Raw genomic sequence first — 19,299 nt, 5'->3', positions numbered from 1 at the left:
ACAAAAATATTTGTTTGATTAACTGTTCGTGTTCGGTTAAAGTTAAATGAACGAACGAACATGAACTTGCCATCGTTCGTGTTCGTTCGGTTGGTTCACAGTCTATTAATTGATGTATTCTTTAAGATTTTGTATTTGTTTTGCTTTTAGAATGTTAATTATAAATGCTATACAAATATATACATACATGTATTAGCGCATGTAGTTTGTAGGAATGAATTGATATATTTTGTGTAATTGCGTGTCACACAATATGTTTATGTTGCAGATTAATGGCTTCATCTGCGGATCCTTGGGTGAGAGAATATAACGAAGCCTGTAAACTTTCCGATGATATCAGCAGCATGATATCCGCAAGGAGCTCATATGGCTCAGGGCCTGAAGCACAGCGCCATTCTTCTGCTATACGCAGAAAAATTACTATATTAGGAACCAGGCTTGATAGCTTACAGTCTCTTCTTACAAAGCTTCCTGCTAAACAGCCATTGTAAGTCAGTATTTGACTGTCCATGTATTGTATAATGTGTATTAGTCTATGTTTATGTCCCATGGTCGTATATGCTTTCATCGGTTTTCTTTGATATTTTCCAATTTTATACTATTGTACGGGGTCAATTAAGTAGGTGATCCCAGAAGCAATTAGCTATATGACTCTTCTTTCCTCTCATCAGTTTTTTGTTCTATATATCTAGCTATGGAGATTTTTAGTAGCTTGTCTTCTGGTTAGTGAGTTTTTGCAGTTTATCAGTAAATTCTGTACATTATCTTTCTTTTGATATTTTTGGGTTGATGAACTAGTTTGTCCATCTACTTGGGTTAAAAAGTAGTTCTTTTGTCATTGCTATACATTTGAAGTTAATTAATCTGCAGCACCAAATACCTACGTTCTGTGTAGTTATTTTATTTTTGGCTATAATTGTAGCCTGATATAAAACCGTTGCTGGCTAGTGATGTTATGATGTGTTCATGTTTGTTTAATTGCTTATAAAAAACACTATGAAATATGCACTACATATAGTTACTGGGATAAACTAAACGAGTAGAATTAAAAGAATCTAATCCCGTTTTCGAATTATATCATTTAAAGTCACCAACTCTTGACTTTTCAGATGGACATTTATGTTCAATACTCTTGGGGAGGGGTTGATTTTGAGTTACACAATAAAACTAACTTTTGTTGTTTTAAGAAACGATGATGAAAATTGAGCTGAAGATGCAGCGTCATGTTCAATCATATTGCATTGCATCCAAAATTTATGCCTTATTAGACTAGCATTCATAGACTAATTCGCAAGCGATAATATAATCATCATAGATCTCAATTGTTGATTATCTGTAACTAGTTATTATTCTTGTTGAAGTTCTTATAGAATTATCCCTGAACATTGGGAACAATTTTCCTGTTATTTGCAGAACAGAGAAAGAGATGAATCGACGTAGAGATATGCTAACAAACATGAGAACAAAGGTTACACAGATGGCCTCCACATTGAACATGTCAAACTTTGCCAACAGGGACAGTCTACTCGGGCCAGATACTAAGCCAGTTGATGTGATTAGCAGGACAGCTGGTTTAGACAACTCTGGCATTGTTAGCCTTCAAAGACAAGTTATGAGAGGCAAGTTATTATTTTGTGATTACTAATTTACTTTTGAAGACCTGTTGTACATGTACATTAACCTGTTAAAACATTTAATATTAGCGACATACGAAACCTTATGCTATTAATAGCAAAACGGGCAGGCCATATGTGCTAAATAATAGGTCAAAAAAGGTTTGGTGGGAAATCGGCATAAATTTAAGGTAGGTCAAAGCAGGCCGGAATGGGTTGGCCCCTTAACATTTGTCTTAATTTTGAGTTTTTTAAGTTCTTATTGTACGGGACATGATTATATACTCTACTAATATAGCAATGAGCCAATTTTCTGGTAAAATTGTAAAGGTCATAAACAGTTGATTATGTCATTGGTTAGTTAAGGAACATATCAAAACATGATTTGGTGCAAAATGGGCATAGTTTTGAGACCATGAGACGAACCAGAATGGGTTGGGTTGGGTTGGGTTGACACTTTCATTTTTTGAACTTTTTTTAAATACTTTATATACTAAATATGATTACAATCGGTATTATTACAATAATGATTCACTTTTTTTAGTAAAACAATTTGGAAGGTATAAACACTCGATTATGTCATGGATTACTTGTAAGTTGTAACCCATTTTCCTTCTAAACTTGTTTTACATGTAAATACAGCAATTGAAATCTTGAAAGTGGGCTGATTTGAAACCTTATAGTTATACGGTGCATAAATAACGGACGGGTCATGCAAGTTAAACAATTGGTTACAAATTACAATGGGGTTTGTGGCAAAATGTGTATAATTTGAAGGTGGGTCAAAGTGGGTCGGGTCAACCCACAATTATATTTCTGTTACTTTTGTTTTATAATTTACTTATCATACTAAGTATGTTTGTAAACACTATTATTACAGCAATGCTTTATTTTCTCTAAAAAACAAGTTAGAAGGTTGTAAACACTTGATTATGTCATTGGGTAGTTGAAAGTAACCTGCCCAACCCATTTGACTTGTTTCTCTTGTAGTTAATTTTTTTAAATTTCATCTGCTCAACCCGTGGGCATGAACATTAAGCCAAAATTAGCCTGTTTTCACATGAACATATATCAAAAAAGTCAACCCTTTTTTTTTTGGTAATGAATCATGTTATTTTGAGTTACAGAGCAAGACGAAGGCCTAGAAAAACTGGAGGAGACAGTGCTAAGTACCAAACATATTGCACTGGCAGTCAATGAAGAACTTGATTTGCACACTAGGCTCATTGTACGTCACTTTTTTTTAAAAAAAATCTACACATATATGCTACTCTAAGCCGCTTATTAAGAGTTTATAGAATGCAGCATCAGTGATATTAAAAACTTTTGCTTTGCTATTTTTGATACGCAGGATGACCTTGATGAACGCGTGGATGTCACAAATTCTCGACTTAAGGTGACACTTTTTCATGATATTAGAAAAAAGACGCAGTATTCTTGAAGTAGTTTGAGTTCTTTAGTTGTTTAAATGTTCATTTAGGGAATAAGGTTTCCAAAGAATACGACAGAATAATGTCTTATTGACCGTAAATTTTAATTTTTTTTTAATTTTTTTTGCAAAAGTAGTTGCTCAGTTCGGTTATATGTTAGGGCTAAACTGTTCAAAACCTAAATAAACTTTTTTCTTGATATGAGCAGCCAATTTTATATTCGGTGCATTTACATCATGTTATAGAATGTAGCAACAAATAACATGCCGGTTAACTAGTTGCAGGTCTTTATGCCATTCAACAACTTATGTGACATGTAATATTTATTTTTTTAATATAAATATATAAATTCTTGAGAAAAGAGCATTTGAAACTTGTAAATTATTATTTTATCCTTTTTACCTAATTTGTGTATGTTGCATTTGATGTGGTGGTTGCCATGGCACAACCAGTGCCCATCTATATGTTCGTCCCGAGCCTTGAATTTTAAGAGATTGTCGGAGACGGCCCTGGACAGGCCAGCCCAACTTATTTTGACCTGCCCTAAAAGAGTTCCCATTTTGACCTGTCAAACAACCTGACCCGCCCATTTTCTCACCTATATGATGTTAGCCATATCCATCTGCGGGAGCCGAGAAGCAGATTCTAGTGGTGCTGGAATATTAACAATTTTTATGTTTTTAAACAGAGAGTGCAGAAGAACCTGGCGATTCTGAATAAACGCACCAAGGGTGGCTGCTCATGCTTATGCATGCTGTTATCTGTTATCGGGATCGTTGGGCTAGTCGTTGCCATATATATGATTCTAAAATACTTGTGATAAAAAACACAGGTAACCATTGCTATATATATATCTATATTTCATGTCCGAGACAAGCTTCTCAACTCGTTATCTTTTGTTTTCCACAGTTGACCTTTGTTTGTACCATAACTTATGTTTCAATTAAACAACATTTTGTGCATACGTTGGATTGGTTATTTTAAACTGTTTATATGTTTGTAGGTGTTTGCGATTCGATTATTTAAATTGATTATTTGCGAGCGAGATAAGCTCTTCTGATAAACGATCTTAAATGTTTAAATTGTTCAGTATAATGAATACTATCTATTTATTTAAAAAGTTAGATAAGTTAATCCAAAAGACAAAACTTTTAACTTTAATATACTTTGTAAAATGTTATTAGAATCAAATTTAAAAACTTTATAGAAATGAGTTCGAAACAGTATATGTCACATGCCTCCCTGACAGTGAAAACAAAAGTCTACTAGTCGTTGCTAGCCTTGTTCAGTGAAAAAAGAAGCTACATTTTTCAAACGAACAAATGGAAGTCCAAACGAACAAATGAAAGTCATGAAGAGTTAAAGATGACTAGAATGCGGGGCTCACCTTCTTAATCATCCCACAAGTTCCTGATAGCTCCATTCTATTAAAGCAAAAGCTCACGAGTCGCTTCTAGCCCCGTTAAGTGAAAACAGAAGCGACAATTTTCAAACGAACAAATGGAAGCCCAAATGAACAAATGAAAACCATAATGAATAAAAATACACTAGAATGAGGGACTCGTCTCATTAATCTTCCCACAAGTCCCAGATAGCTCCTTTTAGTGAAAACAAAATCCCACCGGTCAAAGTTAGCCCTATTCAGTGAGAACCAAAGTGACACTTTTCAAACGAACAAATCAGAACCCAGACGAACAAATGGAAACCACTACGAGTAAAAGAAAACTAGAATGAGGGACTCACCTACTTAATCATTCCACGAGTCCCTCATAGCCACGTTTTGTGAAACAAAAGGCCACTAGTCGCTGCTACCTCGTTTAGTGAAAACAGAAATGAGAATTTTTAAATGAACAAATGGAACCCCAAACGAACAAATGGAAACCACAACGAGTAAATGAATACTAGAATGAGGGACTCGTCTCCTTAATCATCCCACAATTCCCTAATAGCCCTGTTCAGTGAAAACAAAAGCCTACTAGTCGCAGCTAGCCGGTTCATTAAAAACATATGCGACATTTTTTAAACGAACAAATGTAAACCATAATGAGCAAAAAAATACTAGAATGAGGGACTCACCTCCTTTAGAGCATCTCCAATGGGAGAGTGCTTAACCACATTATATACTACTTGGATGGAAGAGAGAGAGAGAGAGTCTACATGGAGGATAGAGGGGCCAAGTGGAAGAGAGAGAGAGGGGGAAGAGTGTTGGAAATTCAATACGGTTTTGTAAAGAAAAAGTAAGAAAAGAGGAGAGAGAACAAGGATTTGAGTGGGGTAGTGGATGAGTATGAGAGAGAGAGAGAGAGAGAGAGATACATATGGTTTGTGTTTTAAACATCTCCTTCCCATTGTGGATGCCCTTACAAGGTCGCCTTGGATGTTGGGCAGGGTGGTTGACAGTCCTCAATCCGATCACTCCGCTAGGCCCAAAATTTTTATTTTTTTATATATATTTTTGAAAAAAATGTATTCTTAATGTTTAAATCAAATTACTAAATTCATTTAAGCTTATGTCTATAAACAATTTTTTTATGCACAACCCAAATCATAGTAAGCAAGTCAATTTAAAATTTTAATTGTTTAAACAAAACAAAAGCCCTTTTACTTAAGGCCCAAAAACTTTTTTCTTCTTCGTCCCTAGAAATTTTAAAGATTCTTAGAGACGGCTCTGTGTCCGTTCGTTTAGTCTTCCATTTGTTTAGTATAAAGAAAATTCTAAACATGTATATATTGATCTTACTAAATAAAAATCTTTTCTATTAAGCTCAAATTAAATCTAGTACCCATTTTTTGTAATATAACTGTTTATTAATAAGCAAAATAAAAGAATTATATACTTTGTTAAGTATCAAACTCATCTAGAGTTAGAGCATCCACAATGCATAAACAAAATAGATGAGTCTAGTCAGCTATATATTTCTCTCTCCTCATTCATTCACATGAGCTCTACCTAGACTTAAATATGAAGTAAATATACTAGCTCCACCTCTTAGTATCATTTTATTGGTCACATGTGGGCCTTGACTTTTTTATTTATTCATTTAAAACAGTGTTGAGTTCTATCTTGATTTCAAGCAAGTATTTTGCCTTTTCTATTTTTCCTTACTACATGGTTGCCCACCAACTATTAGGATAAAAAACTACGAGCACGGGTGATAAAGTCGCTTAGCAAGAGTAACCCGTAGTGAAGCACGGGTTACTCCTTCTATAGTTTTAAGTATTTTCTTTAGATTTATCAAGTAAAGGTAAAAATATCTTTTATTTACTAATACGCGAAAAGAAACCAAAAACAAAATAACAACAAAATCTTGCAAAAAATCAGACTCCTTTATTCCACAAGTTCAAAACTGAACAGGAAAACTAAATAAGTAACACAACAATTAAATCCTCATAACAAATAACAAGAGAATTAAAATGCAAAGATGTTTGCAGTTCATGCCAATCTTTAAAACATATTTATACCTTGAATTAAATAATTCCAAAAAATTCACTCTTCAATAAATGCTAAAAGACCAACAAAGTTGTTACTGCATTTTATTCATTCTTCTTCACTCAAAATTGGAACAATGAGTGGGTTCATTTGTGCAAGATAAACAATTGCCCACCTGCCAAAAAATCAGCAAAAAATATATGAACACAAACAAATATAAACAAACATAAATGAACAAACTTAAATGAACACAGATGAACAAATATAATACCATTAAGTAGATGACTCTTCAAGATAATATTTAATTATTTTCTATTAATATGTAAATGAACATAAATGAACGAACGAAACATGTGTTCGTGGTCGTACGTTTAATTAAACGAACACAATTTTTTTGTTCATGTTCGTTCGTTTGTTAAATAAATGAACATAAATGAACAAACTTAAATGAACACAAATGAACAAATATAATACCATTAAGTAGATGACTCTTCAAGATAATATTTAATTATTTAATAATAAATATGTAAACGAACATAAATGAACGAACGAAACGTGTGTTCATGGCCGTTCATTTAATTAAACGAATACAAATTTTTTGTTCATGTTCGTTCGTTTGTTAAATAAATGAACATAAACGAACTTCCCGCTGAATGGTTCACGAAACAGTTCACCGAAACGTGCGGTTCGTTTACAGGCCTGCTTCCATCTCATTACTGATCAAATTATTTAATTTAAGGTAATTCAATTGTTTTTTTTTGAAATTTGATGTTTTGTCTAAAAGAAGTTGGTTACCCAAAATAGGTCCAAAAACAGTTATCTTTTTATGCAACTATCCCAAGAAAAACATAACTGAAATTTGAACTTTGGCTGATGTTTTAAAACTGTAATCTTATGTTATAACTTATAATCATGTATCTACATAAAATAACTCAAAACAACTGTTCTGTTTAATATAAGTATGTTTTCTCTTGATGAGAAATGACATTCCAAAGATTATGAAATATATATTAATAGAATTAACTCGCGTAAGAGTAAAGAGCAAAACTTACATCATCCAGCAGCATATAGTGGCAGTAATCACCAATGTAAGGTGAAACCTGCACAAAGTTTTATAGTTAATTACAAAATTAATGAACAACAATAAACAAGCACACATTAATGAACATAAACGGACACAACTGAACACAACCAGACACATTAGCGAACGTTCACGAACATAGCCTTTGTTTGTGTTTGTTCATTTAGTTGATCGAACGAAATTCCTTGTTCATGTTCGTTCATCTATTAAATGAACGAACATAAACGAACTTCCCACCGAACAGTTCGCCAAGCGTTCGGTTCGTTTACAGCCCTACTCGCAATAATATGTTATTAAACAGTCGTACCAAACGTTCGGTCCGTTCAATGTTTTCAAAAACTCAAAAACAATATCAAACTCTATGATTTCAACTGAACATATATCGATTATAACCTAATGAATTTTTTCTAGAAAATAAATTAAAATAAAATGCTTCAATGGTTTATAGGAGAGAGACGAAATTGTTTTGGTTTTCAGGCGAGATCCTAACATCGTTGCAGACTATATCAGAGTATGTCTGGTGAGTTGGACAATTCCTCTGTGTTCCGTCATTTCAAAATGGAGGAACCACTTTGCACTATTCACGATCCGCCATTTAAAATGGCGGATCCTACAGTGGTTCCTCCATCTGAAATGACGGAATACAGAGGAATTGTCCAACTCACCAGACATACACTGACATAGTCTGCAACGATGTTAGGATCTCGCCTAGAAACCAAAACAGTTTCTCTCTCTCCTATAAATAACGGAAGCATGCTAATTTCTCCCATTAAAAATAAATTCAAAAACTAATTCCATTTCCAATCATTGCAACATTCGCAACAATTTTTTTTTAGAACGACGACTTTGTTTTAGAACTATGTTGTCTTAACGAGACCCAAGCTGGCCTTCGTGACAACTAATAACAATAAAGCATAACAATATGTAATGGACCATATATACGCATACCAAACAACAACAAACATTCACCAAAACTAAAACCAAGACATACAGATTCGCAGAAGGTCCTTTATTGCAGCAAACCCGCGCGCACAAACACGCAATGATCCCGATGGCAACAAAACTCAGGGTTGTTATAACAAACCCCATGGTTAGTTAGATCAATCTCACCAATCAAATCCGATTTTAAATTAAATCTAACAAATCACAAAAATGAATTATAATCAGAACAAATATTTTAAAAAATATATATTATATTTTTTTAACTGGTTAGTTAAATGGAGAGAATAATAATAATAATAATAATAATAATAATAATAATATTATTAATAATAATAATAATAATAATAATAATAATGTTGATGGAAATATAACGAACCTGATATCCGGTCACCGGTGATGAATGATTAGTTGTTGTACGGAGATCCGTTGAAACAGATTTTTAACTTATTATTAACTACCTTTTGAATACCCGACCCGAATATGAATATTAAACGGGGGTTTTGTTGTTTTGGCCCAATAACTTCAATCGGGCTTTAGTGTAAAACGTATGGGGTAAACCGCGATTTTTGTTCATGTGGTTTCTAAATCTGCGATTTTAGTTCAGTGGTTTCAAGTCTGCAATTACCGTTCATTTGGTTTCATTTCACTTGCAATTAAACCCGACCAAACTAACCCCGTTAAGTCTAGTCGTTAAATCCATCAGCGTGCCATTCACGTGAGAGACAGTTTTGTCATTTTTTTCCCAAATACATCTCAGCCTCTCACATGAGAGGCAATTTTGTCTCTTTTCTTCCCAAATAAACCTCAGTCTTAATTTGCAAGCCCGATCACGTGAGGGGCTGGGGTGTATTTGGGAAAAAAAAGACAAAACTATCTCTCACGTGAATGACACGCTGATGGATTTAATGACTAGACTTAACAAGGTTAGTGTGGTCGGGTATAATTGCAAGTGAAATGAAATCACGGGAATGAAAATCACAAATTTGAAACTATCGGACTAAAACCATAGATTTGAACAAATCATATGGATGAAAATCGCAGTTTACTCAATTGTATATTTGAGATTTTGAGATTTGTGATAATTTTAGACTTTTTTTAACGGTTGTATTAGGGCTGTTTTAAAAGCTCGTGTGTTGAAGCTCGGGCTCTTGACTTGCTTGAATAAAATTAGATAGAAAATTTGATTTGAAACAACATGAGCTGAGTTAGCTCATTTTTGTAGCCGAGCCGAACTTGTTTTTTAATCATAGAAAGCTGAATTTCAATTTCATGGCTAGATAAAAAAAATGTTTACACTTCTACAGTTCTACTATTATGAGAGTCAGACATGTGAATAAATTGATCGTTTTATTATAAGTAGCGTGTATATCGTTATAGGAAAGAATAAGAGGAATAACGAGGAAAATACACAAACACGAAGAAAATATGAACCTTTAAAGAAGATTTGGTGACTTATTAATAATGATGATTCTTCGCACACTAAATCTTAAGTTTAGTTAAAATCTGACTTCACTAATCCCGTGGTAAATGTTATTCACATAATTATGTGTACATATAGATTAATTTTACATAGTACATATAAGAAGTTCCACCTTATCATTATTAGCTTAGTCTCTTTCGTTTATTATTATTTTTTTTGCTTTCGCTTTGACTACCATTAGTATACTATTGTTTGTTCCTTTACTTCAACACGGATACATTGAACATGTGTTTACTGACACGAACGATAGATAGTTAGATACTACTAATTACTAACACCTATGACGAGTGTAGAGTTTACCCACTTTCAGACCCGATTCATCATGTTCAAACCCGAACATTGTTCACATCTCACCAACAAGCTTTTGTTGTTGAAATGTATATACACAAGTAAGACTATCATATCATCATAGTCTCTGCAAAATATTTCTCTACACGTACACTTTATACTCGTATATTCATATACTTATAATATAAAATTACCGACTTTTGCCTCGTGGGCCCTCTAACAGGTTTTCAGTGGTTGCAATTTCACATTGACCCGAGAAAGGGGAAACGATACCACACCATTGAGTTATATCAAACAGGGTCTCTTACATAGCAAGTCAACTAGTGATGCGCGATAGCGATAGCGATAGCCACACTAGAATTTGCGTTAACAATATACGAGTGTTGTTAATTAAGGAAAAAAAGCGTTAATAAACCTTTAATAAAACTTTAAGGTTGAAAATATAAATATTTTGTTCTTTCATCACAAACGTGTTGCTAATCATAGGATTATTTTATTTTTAAATATTTCATTATTTTAATATGTTACAAAAACGTATAGACAATTCCTTACACAACGAAAAAATACATGATACATTTCGTAAGAGATAACATATAAGCATCAAAGGTTAGTTGACAATACAAATTTCTCAAAATAATTGTTTTATTTTTATTTATTAAAATAAAAATTCATCAATCTACTAATTTTTATTACACATCAATGAATATCTAGATTATCTTCTATTAAATATTAAAAAAAAGGTACTGTTCATATCGATACAGAAGACAAACAGATAAAAAGCTGAGTCACTAGCTTAATTTGGTTTAATACGACTAGCTTAATTTGGATTTAATACGACCGGCAAACGCCTTATACTCCTGAAGCATTTTCACATCAACACGACCCTTAATAAACGGCGGAATAAACAACAAAACACCCGTGACCACCACAAATCCCACCGTCAACACCGTCGCCACAACCTTCGGGACCCGCCACCGTCCACCATTCACCCTCTTCACAACCTTCTCCACCACCACACACACTCCATGAATCATAAAAAACAACGTCATCTCCCACGTGGGACCCGCACGTGACAACTGATAAACAAAAAGCTCATGCATTAACCCCGAAACAAGAAATGACGATAATACCCCCGCGAGTGGGGCCCACTTGTAGTTACAAAATAATAACACAACAGGTTTGTATATAGTGTAACGCAATGTATTTGTTACCAACATGTTCCACCTAGCCCAAAAGTTTTGTAAAGATGTAGCAAGATATGGATGATCGGATGATGGCTCAAGTTCGAGTCCCGTTAGCACGAATAATATAGCGTTGGACACCGCGGCCACGACGTCGATTAATAAAAATAATATCCATCCATAAATAAATGATGTGATCCTTAAATGAACTATATCACCATAGGTTAATAATATCTTTACAAGGATGGCTAGAACCAATATTTGGCAAACTAATTGTACTCGCAATCGCTTAGGGGACGAAGCGCTTACAACTCCGGTTTTGATTGGTAAGGAAGTGTAAGTGATGAAGTGGATGAGTGAAATGGATGGGTGGAATGGAGAGTGGTCGAGGTCGAAGGCGAAGCGAATGAGTTTGAAGTTTGTGAGCCATGTGGTGAAGGCGAAGGTGACCGCGGTTGGGAAGGTGGTGGCGAAGTGGAGGGGTAAAATGGTAAATAAGTAGAGGATGGGGATTATAGAGATGAATCTATAAATGCCTTTAGGGATTTTTGATGATATGTTGTAGCAATAGGATAATGATAGTGTTATTGATGATATGTAGATGATGAAGTTGTTAGTTGCCATTGCATGCAATTAGAATGTGGTTAGTTTCTTATGTTGATTTGATTATTGGGAATTGGTAATGAAAGAGTTGCAATGGGATGGTTAACAAGTTATATTAGTATTGTGCATTTTATGTATGTATTTCAAAAACATCAACTAAAAGTCCTTTTGTTTTGTGTGTATGATGCATCTATGGTTTTCCAAAACTATTGTTATGTAAGATATAAAAATAAAGAAAATACGTACTAAATTTGTGATGTGTTGATAGGCCCAACCGATACTGATAGGTTTAATCTGAAAGTATTATTAATATATACCTAATAAAATCATGAAAATTAGTGGGTTCCCATTTTAGGAGAAGCGGCAAACCGAAAATCAACAGGGCACTAGAAGTATAATTGTAATATGTCACCAGCCCTTAGGTGATACCCAGAGAATGATTAGGGATCCATTAGGTTGTCTAAGGGTTTCATATTTTACGATCTCGATTCCATCATAGTTTTCATAGCTGGGAGAGATCCAAGATTCACAAGTAAGATTCTATACCTAGGCAGTGCTTCTCTGATCTTTGAGTTAATCTAGGTTATCGTGTTTGTCACACCCCCATCTAGGGCCTAGGAGTGTGACACAATAGTTTGGTATCTTGTTTGTAAATAAATCAGAGTTACGTTAATTTGCGGAAGACTTATAAAACTATAATGATTAAAAGTTTAACATTTAGATATATTCAAAAGACGGAATTATAAACATCCGTTTAAGTTAACAAAAGATTATTTGTTTTTGTTTACAAACCACCATGTTAAATTTATACAAAAAGAATCCGAGCCATCGGATATTAGTACTTCGTCTTTTCCAAGCTTTAACTTTGTTCACCTACAAAATGTAAGAAAATACGTCAGCAACGAATGCTGGTGAACACGCTGACGCAAAAATATTTCTTTTACTTTATTACCCCTCGAGACTACGCCTGCCTCGGCCCAACGTGGCTTAGGAATAACAAAGTTAAATAACACATTATAAATATGAGCCTCTACGCTAGGTCACCTCAGCAAACACCGCAGCGTTCGACTTAGTTAAGTACCCGTAAATATACACATAAGGTCGTACTCCCTGCAGGAGAGCATCCTACGACCAAGGGTGGTGCGATCATGCCCATACATCGCATAGTACCACCTATGTAAAGATCCAGACATACGTATACCACAGCCTGAGGGCTAGGTTTATACCCTTTATTTATAACGGTTTTAGGAATACATAGTTCCTTGTAAATAATTTCAAATAACATGTTTGACTCATTTTAAATAAGTAAAAGTTTGGGGGCGTATTCACCTTGTCTCTTTAGGATCGACTTCACTCACCGTCCAAGGGTCTTTCCCTTTCTTTATCTCGCACCTATAGTACGAGTATAAATATTTGTTAGTCGGATACACGATCCGGCTTAAGACCTTTAGTCTTATATCTCAATCCTCGATTGAACCTTTAGTTCAATTCTTATTTACTTGAAAACCTTTAGTTTAAAAGTATATTATAAACCTTTAGTTTATATTCAAAAACCCGACGTTTCTTCTTCTCCAAGAAACGTAATCTTTTTCTTTTATTATTTAAGAATACTCTTTATTCATTAAATAATATTTCATAACAAAGAATATTTACATATATACTTACACACATATATATGTTATCACATTATTCAATATCTATTCTTTCATTCATTTCTTTGTTATGTTTTCTTTTCTTTTCTTTTATTGAGGTATCGAGTGTATCCTCGACTTAAGGCTTAAGCCTTTAATATAATATTGAATTATATTGAAATTATCATAACGCCTAACCTTAGTGGCGTATAGAAACTCTAGGGACTTGAGCGACGCTCCAACGCCGCTTCAATCTTCTCGAATCGAGGAACGCCAAATCTTTAATACTCGTCGACACGCTTTACGAGATCTTTCGCCATTATAACAACACCTTTGCTCGAATGTGGGTGGCGGGTGGCACAAACTCCAAGTAAACGTCGTTACACAATCGAGGGATCGGGGCACGCTTAATGATGAAATATGGCACGCTTATCGAGGTAAGGCTATAGAGAGAGTAGTGAGATGTGTGAGCAATGTTGGTGTGCAGAAATGATCTGCCCGTGGCCGCTATTTATAGACAATATTTTGGATCCCATCGCGTACCGCGATGGGTCCTTTGGGCACCCCATCGCGTACCACGACGTAGGGTTGATGACGCAGAGGGTAGGTCTGCCACGTGTCGACATGTGGCAGCCACCGCTCCACGTGGCAACACGTGGCAGCAGGCGTTGCCACGTGGTAACACGTGGCAGCACATAGTGCCACCGTGTGCCACGTGTCACACTCCCCGTCGCGTACCGCGATGGGAGTCTCTTCTGACCTGTCGCGTACCGTGATTGGTCAGGGAAATCAGATTTTACAAATTAGATCCTCAACTTTGGAATTTGGCAATTTTAGTCCCTAGACTTTGGAAAGTTGATATTTTGAACTCGAAATTTTCACGTTGTTACAGTGTTGAAGTTAGTCAGTGCCAGCGTCGGTTGTAGTTTAATTAGTTAATTGTCCAACCAGTAGTATCATTAAGTTTTAGTTAGAGTCTACTTTAGGTGTGGCTAATTTTCTTTGAGTTCGATATCCGGACTTTATTAGGCTTTACTACAGTCCATAGGTACACTTGCCTGACCAGTGGTCCAACATTAGGAGAGTCTAGGTTTATAAATTTAAAACTAAAGTGTTTAGGTTGTTAGCCTAAAGTTTTTATAGATCGCTTTTAGCACATCAATCCAGCTATCGTAGACAGTGGATCCAAGTTTATTCCCTTCAACACCACTCCACCACGTGGTAGCACAAGATACGTGGTAAGGATTTGAAGAGATACCGTTTGAAGATGCAAATAATGAGTATTGAGGATGAGCAAATTCGGTATTGATACTAACTGATACGTGTAACACAATGATGATACACGAACGAATTCTTCGATTAACATGACTTGTCAAATACGATTGTAAATGATCGATGGAAGGGTATATAAACCCTACCACCGACACAACGCTTCATCATAACCATTTCAACATAATTACAATAATAACAATTTTAACCTAAACATAGTTTACATTAATAACATACAAACCCTTAAAGTTTATAACACAACCAATATTTTGTTTAACTTCCAATATAATCTCCATTTGACTCAATGTGAAAGACCTAAAACCCATTTTTTTCTTCATAAATCTAGCACTTCAAAAAAAAAAAAAATCCCACCGACAATGGAATAGGTTTGAGATAATTGGTAGTGTGGAGGAGGAAATGTAGCCATATACGCATTTGATCAAAGATAAGAATCTTGTGATGTGCATTTGGATTTCTGGTACCATGGGGTTATGTGGGTACATAGTTGCAATAAAAGGATCCAATTACAATAGAGAGGCAGGTAAGCGGGTAACAAGCTGCGCCACCCCCCCCATTTTTGAATAATAAAACCGATCCAACTGAAAACAAAGTTATCGTTCTTCGGCGTTGTTGAGTTACTGTGCATGACCCGCTGAAACTTTATAAGTTTCACTCATAATATAAGTGAAACTTTCCTCTATCTCCTAAACCACAACAAACGTTCAATGTCACAATGAATAATTCACTTGAATTGGTTGTGGTTTCTATTCCTATAATATTGCTACTATTCTATGTCATCTTTATTAATCAAACCGAATCAAGAACTAAGGAAGGAGAAGCTCCAGAAGTCGACGGTGCATGGCCAATCATCGGTCACCTCCACTTATTCGGCGGTGGTGAACAACTTCTTTGCCGTACACTGGGTTCCATGGCTGACAAATACGGTCCAGCCTTCAACATTCGTTTAGGAACCCATCATGCTTTTGTCGTCAGCAGTTGGGAAGTAGCCAAAGAATGCTTCACTGTCAACGACCTAGCACTCGCTTCCAGGCCAAAATCTGCAGCTGTGAAGCACATGTGCTACAACTATGCCATGTTTGGAATGTCCCCATACACGCCTTTTTGGCGAGAAATGAGAAAAATAGTCATGCTAGAGCTTCTCTCCAACCGTCGCCTAGAGATGCTTAAGGACATTCGTGTGTTGGAGATTAATTGTGGTATTAACGAGCTCTATGCGTGATTGGTAGAAAACTCACACCAGCCGACGGTTGTGGAGTTGAATAAATGGTTTGAACACACAATGTTAAACATAATTATGATGATGGTGGCTGGAAAACGGTTTTTAGCTGTTGGAGGTGGCGAAGATGAGGCAAAAATGTGTCACGAAGCCATCATTGATTTCTTTCGGTTGAGTGGTCTTTTCGTCGTGTCAGACGCCTTACCTTTGTTATGGTGGTTAGATTTACAAGGTTACGAGAAGCAGATAAAAAAGACGGCAAGAGATTCTGATTCTGTGCTAGGAGCGTGGCTCGATGAGCATCGACAAAAGAGAAAACATGATTTAGATCGAAGTAAAGACGATTTAATGGATTTTATAGATGTGATGTTATCACTAGAAGAGGAAGGACAACTTCCTGATATGAAGTATGATTCAGATACTATCATCAAGTCCACATGCATGGTAAGTTATATGCCAGTGATTTTAGAATTGCAACCTTGATTATTCAGAGAGTCAGTATGATAACTTTCGGATTAAAAGTTATTTCGATGGTTCTTTAAAATACTTTAATCTGATAAAACTCTGAATTTGAGACAAAAAATTAGTTTGATTTTGTGAGGAAGATGAACCAGAGTTTCGATCAATTGAATGGAGCGTCATGTAAGCAGTTGGATTTGGAGAACTGCCTTATGTAGTTTTCTTTTAAATTTAATCAATATGCCTCCAAATTAAATACTTATGATTATGAGTGACATAATCATAAAAGAATTTTCTAATGAATTTTTAATGAAGCAATATTTACATAAATAAATTTTTTCCAGCAAGAGACTCTGCTTCTTGGACCCCGCTAGGGATTGCGGTCCCTAGGACCTCGTAATTGGGGGCGCTGCCGCCTGATCTCGTTTGTTAGGGTCTTCACCCCTAACACCATAATAACTAAAGCAAACATGCAATCTACACATCCCCGAACTTGCTTAATGTTTATTATGATTATTACATTGATCGGCCAGTTAATCTAATTACACTTAAATACTATAACTAAGTTATATTTACGATTCTGTCTTCTAAATGTTTATTTTATAGTCCTTGATTCTAGGCGGCAACGATACGACGGCTGTGACACTAACTTGGGCCATCTCATTATTGTTAAACAATCCTCATGTTCTTAAGAAACTTCAACATGAACTAGACCACAATGTAGGTAAATAAAGGCAAGTTGAGGAGGCAGACATCAAAAACCTTGTCTATCTTGCAGCTATAATCAAAGAAACTTTGCGTCTATATCCAGCCGGCCCTCTTCTAGCACCTAGGGAGGCAAGAGAAGGTTGTACCATTGCAGGGTACAATGTCAAAGCCGGGACAAGGCTAATCGTTAACGTTTGGAAGCTCCAAAGGGATGACACAATTTGGAGTGATCCATCTAAGTTTCAACCCGAAAGGTTTATGGGTTTAGGGCATGAGCATGTGGATGTGAGATGTTGTATATATATTGCGTACCTGGAGGATGAATTCGATTAATGGTGCAAACCTGTAACATTGATTTCAATCTTGGTTTCTTGAATAATTGCCTGGATTAATCTCTGAATCGTGAATCACTTTCAGATAAACCTATTTGCGGGTTAAACGCAATGATTTATCGGATAAGACAGAGATTTTCTGTACATGGAATTGAATTTTGATGAATCTGTGATTGTGATGAAGAACAAGAGAAAGTAACCGTCTCTTCTGTTCTTTCTATGCGATCAAGTTGGGAATACCAGAGAATAAAACCATCGGTCTATATAAACCGATTTCCATCTCTTATCCCACATAAGCCCAAATAATTATTTAGAAGCCCACCTATTATTATACTTAAGCCCAAGTATAGCCACATAATAAATTCAAATAACATTTAGAATTAAATTGAGCCCGCACTCCCGCGTCACCTAACTCGTTTAATCTCTAACGTTATTTTCTCGATTGACAAGTTAATCCAATAACACTAAAATATCCAACATGAGAGGCCAGCAGTTTGTCCTCATGCCGTTTGGGTTTGGTCGACGTTCTTGCCCTGGCATCTCGTTTTCGCTTCAAGTGCTTCATCTAACTTTGGCTCGTCTCTGTCATTCTTTCGATTTGGTTCAACCCGAAGGTCTCCCGGTAGACATGACCGAAGGCCCTGGAATGACTCTTCCGAAGAAGGAGCCGCTAGAAGTCCTTTTAACCCCGCGGCTTCCATCTTGGATTTATGGTTGTTGAGCTAGAAAGTTAATGTTATGTTTGATGTTTTGTTAATGAATAACTTGTATAATGTGAAATAATATAAGAGACTCATGTGAAATAATAGTATAAATATTTTAGTGCATCCATTGGTGATTGCATTACACACTATCATGGTATAGTGTAACCACTGATGATTACACTACATAGTTCAGTTAGTAACTTAGCATATGTCTTGGTATTACACCATTATGCATGTAAGCTTGTTTACGTTAGTGTATGCATTCAGTGGCGGATCCATAAAATTTTACCAGTGGGTATAAAAAACGGTCAAAATAGAACGAGTCAAGTCAAACTAAAATGGGTCAAACCAAAATGGGTCAGGTCAAATGAAATTACATTAAATAAACCACGTATAGAAAAATATAAGCAATAAATTTCCCCAAAACACAATAACAAAATACATATTACAGACTTACAGTTGATAAAAACCTTTGCATAATTGTTACGACACAAAACGCTCTTATGTACAAATAAAAAAATTCAAATTAAATAGTGTAGAATTATAAAAAAGAAATGATACTATGAATAATATCATATTGTTCTAAATATTATAAAGGTCCGATTAAACTTACAAAATATATCACTATATTAATAACTAATTGATGAAGTGGTTAGAAAATTAAATAACCTAAGCTTAATTGTTATTTTGTGAAAGAAAAACTACACTTGCGTTTGAAAAAGGTGGCTCGGAAAGTTGAGTTTGAGGCACTAAAAAAAACACGGATGAGACATTTGGGGTCTTTGAACCTAATATAGTAGAAGTTTATAAAAGAAAATACGAATTTTAGAGGGTGCATACCGACTATGCATATACGATTACATGCATATTTACTTATATAGTATGATGTATGTATTGGTGATTACACTAGA

At 35.2% G+C, this 19,299-nt stretch overlaps 3 protein-coding genes and 1 pseudogene across 3 annotated transcripts; 2 read left to right on the top strand and 2 right to left on the bottom strand.

The window, feature by feature from the left end:
* Window positions 1-247: 247 nt before the first annotated feature.
* LOC143597287 (syntaxin-52-like) lies at window positions 248-4,013 on the top strand. The gene is made up of 5 exons (XM_077075827.1): window positions 248-487; window positions 1,414-1,619; window positions 2,741-2,841; window positions 2,965-3,009; window positions 3,732-4,013. Exons 1-5 carry the CDS (start codon window positions 273-275, stop codon window positions 3,861-3,863), a joined length of 699 nt encoding a protein of 232 aa, XP_076931942.1. The 5' UTR covers window positions 248-272; the 3' UTR covers window positions 3,864-4,013.
* Window positions 4,014-6,581: 2,568 nt separating this feature from the next.
* LOC143597286 (V-type proton ATPase subunit e1-like) lies at window positions 6,582-8,688 on the bottom strand. The gene is made up of 3 exons (XM_077075826.1): window positions 8,546-8,688; window positions 7,526-7,573; window positions 6,582-6,648 (listed from the first exon to the last, which is right to left on the bottom strand). Exons 1-3 carry the CDS (start codon window positions 8,641-8,643, stop codon window positions 6,582-6,584), a joined length of 213 nt encoding a protein of 70 aa, XP_076931941.1. The 5' UTR covers window positions 8,644-8,688.
* A 2,388-nt stretch (window positions 8,689-11,076) lies between these two features.
* On the bottom strand, window positions 11,077-12,075 carry LOC143597281 (long-chain-alcohol O-fatty-acyltransferase-like; the record flags this gene model as incomplete). Its single annotated transcript, XM_077075823.1, has 1 exon — window positions 11,077-12,075. A coding segment is annotated over one exon (999 nt), but the record flags the coding sequence as incomplete, so codon positions are not given.
* Window positions 12,076-15,681: 3,606 nt separating this feature from the next.
* LOC143597285 (xanthotoxin 5-hydroxylase CYP82C4-like) lies at window positions 15,682-18,405 on the top strand (annotated as a pseudogene).
* The last annotated feature ends 894 nt before the right edge of the window (window positions 18,406-19,299 follow it).

This window comes from Bidens hawaiensis, unplaced genomic scaffold, assembly GCF_021521415.1.
Source record: "Bidens hawaiensis isolate Kalapana, Puna unplaced genomic scaffold, B.hawaiensis_p1.1 tig00048055_1, whole genome shotgun sequence".
NCBI classification, from domain to species: Eukaryota; Viridiplantae; Streptophyta; class Magnoliopsida; order Asterales; family Asteraceae; genus Bidens; species Bidens hawaiensis.
This window is presented reverse-complemented; position numbering and strand designations above follow the sequence as displayed.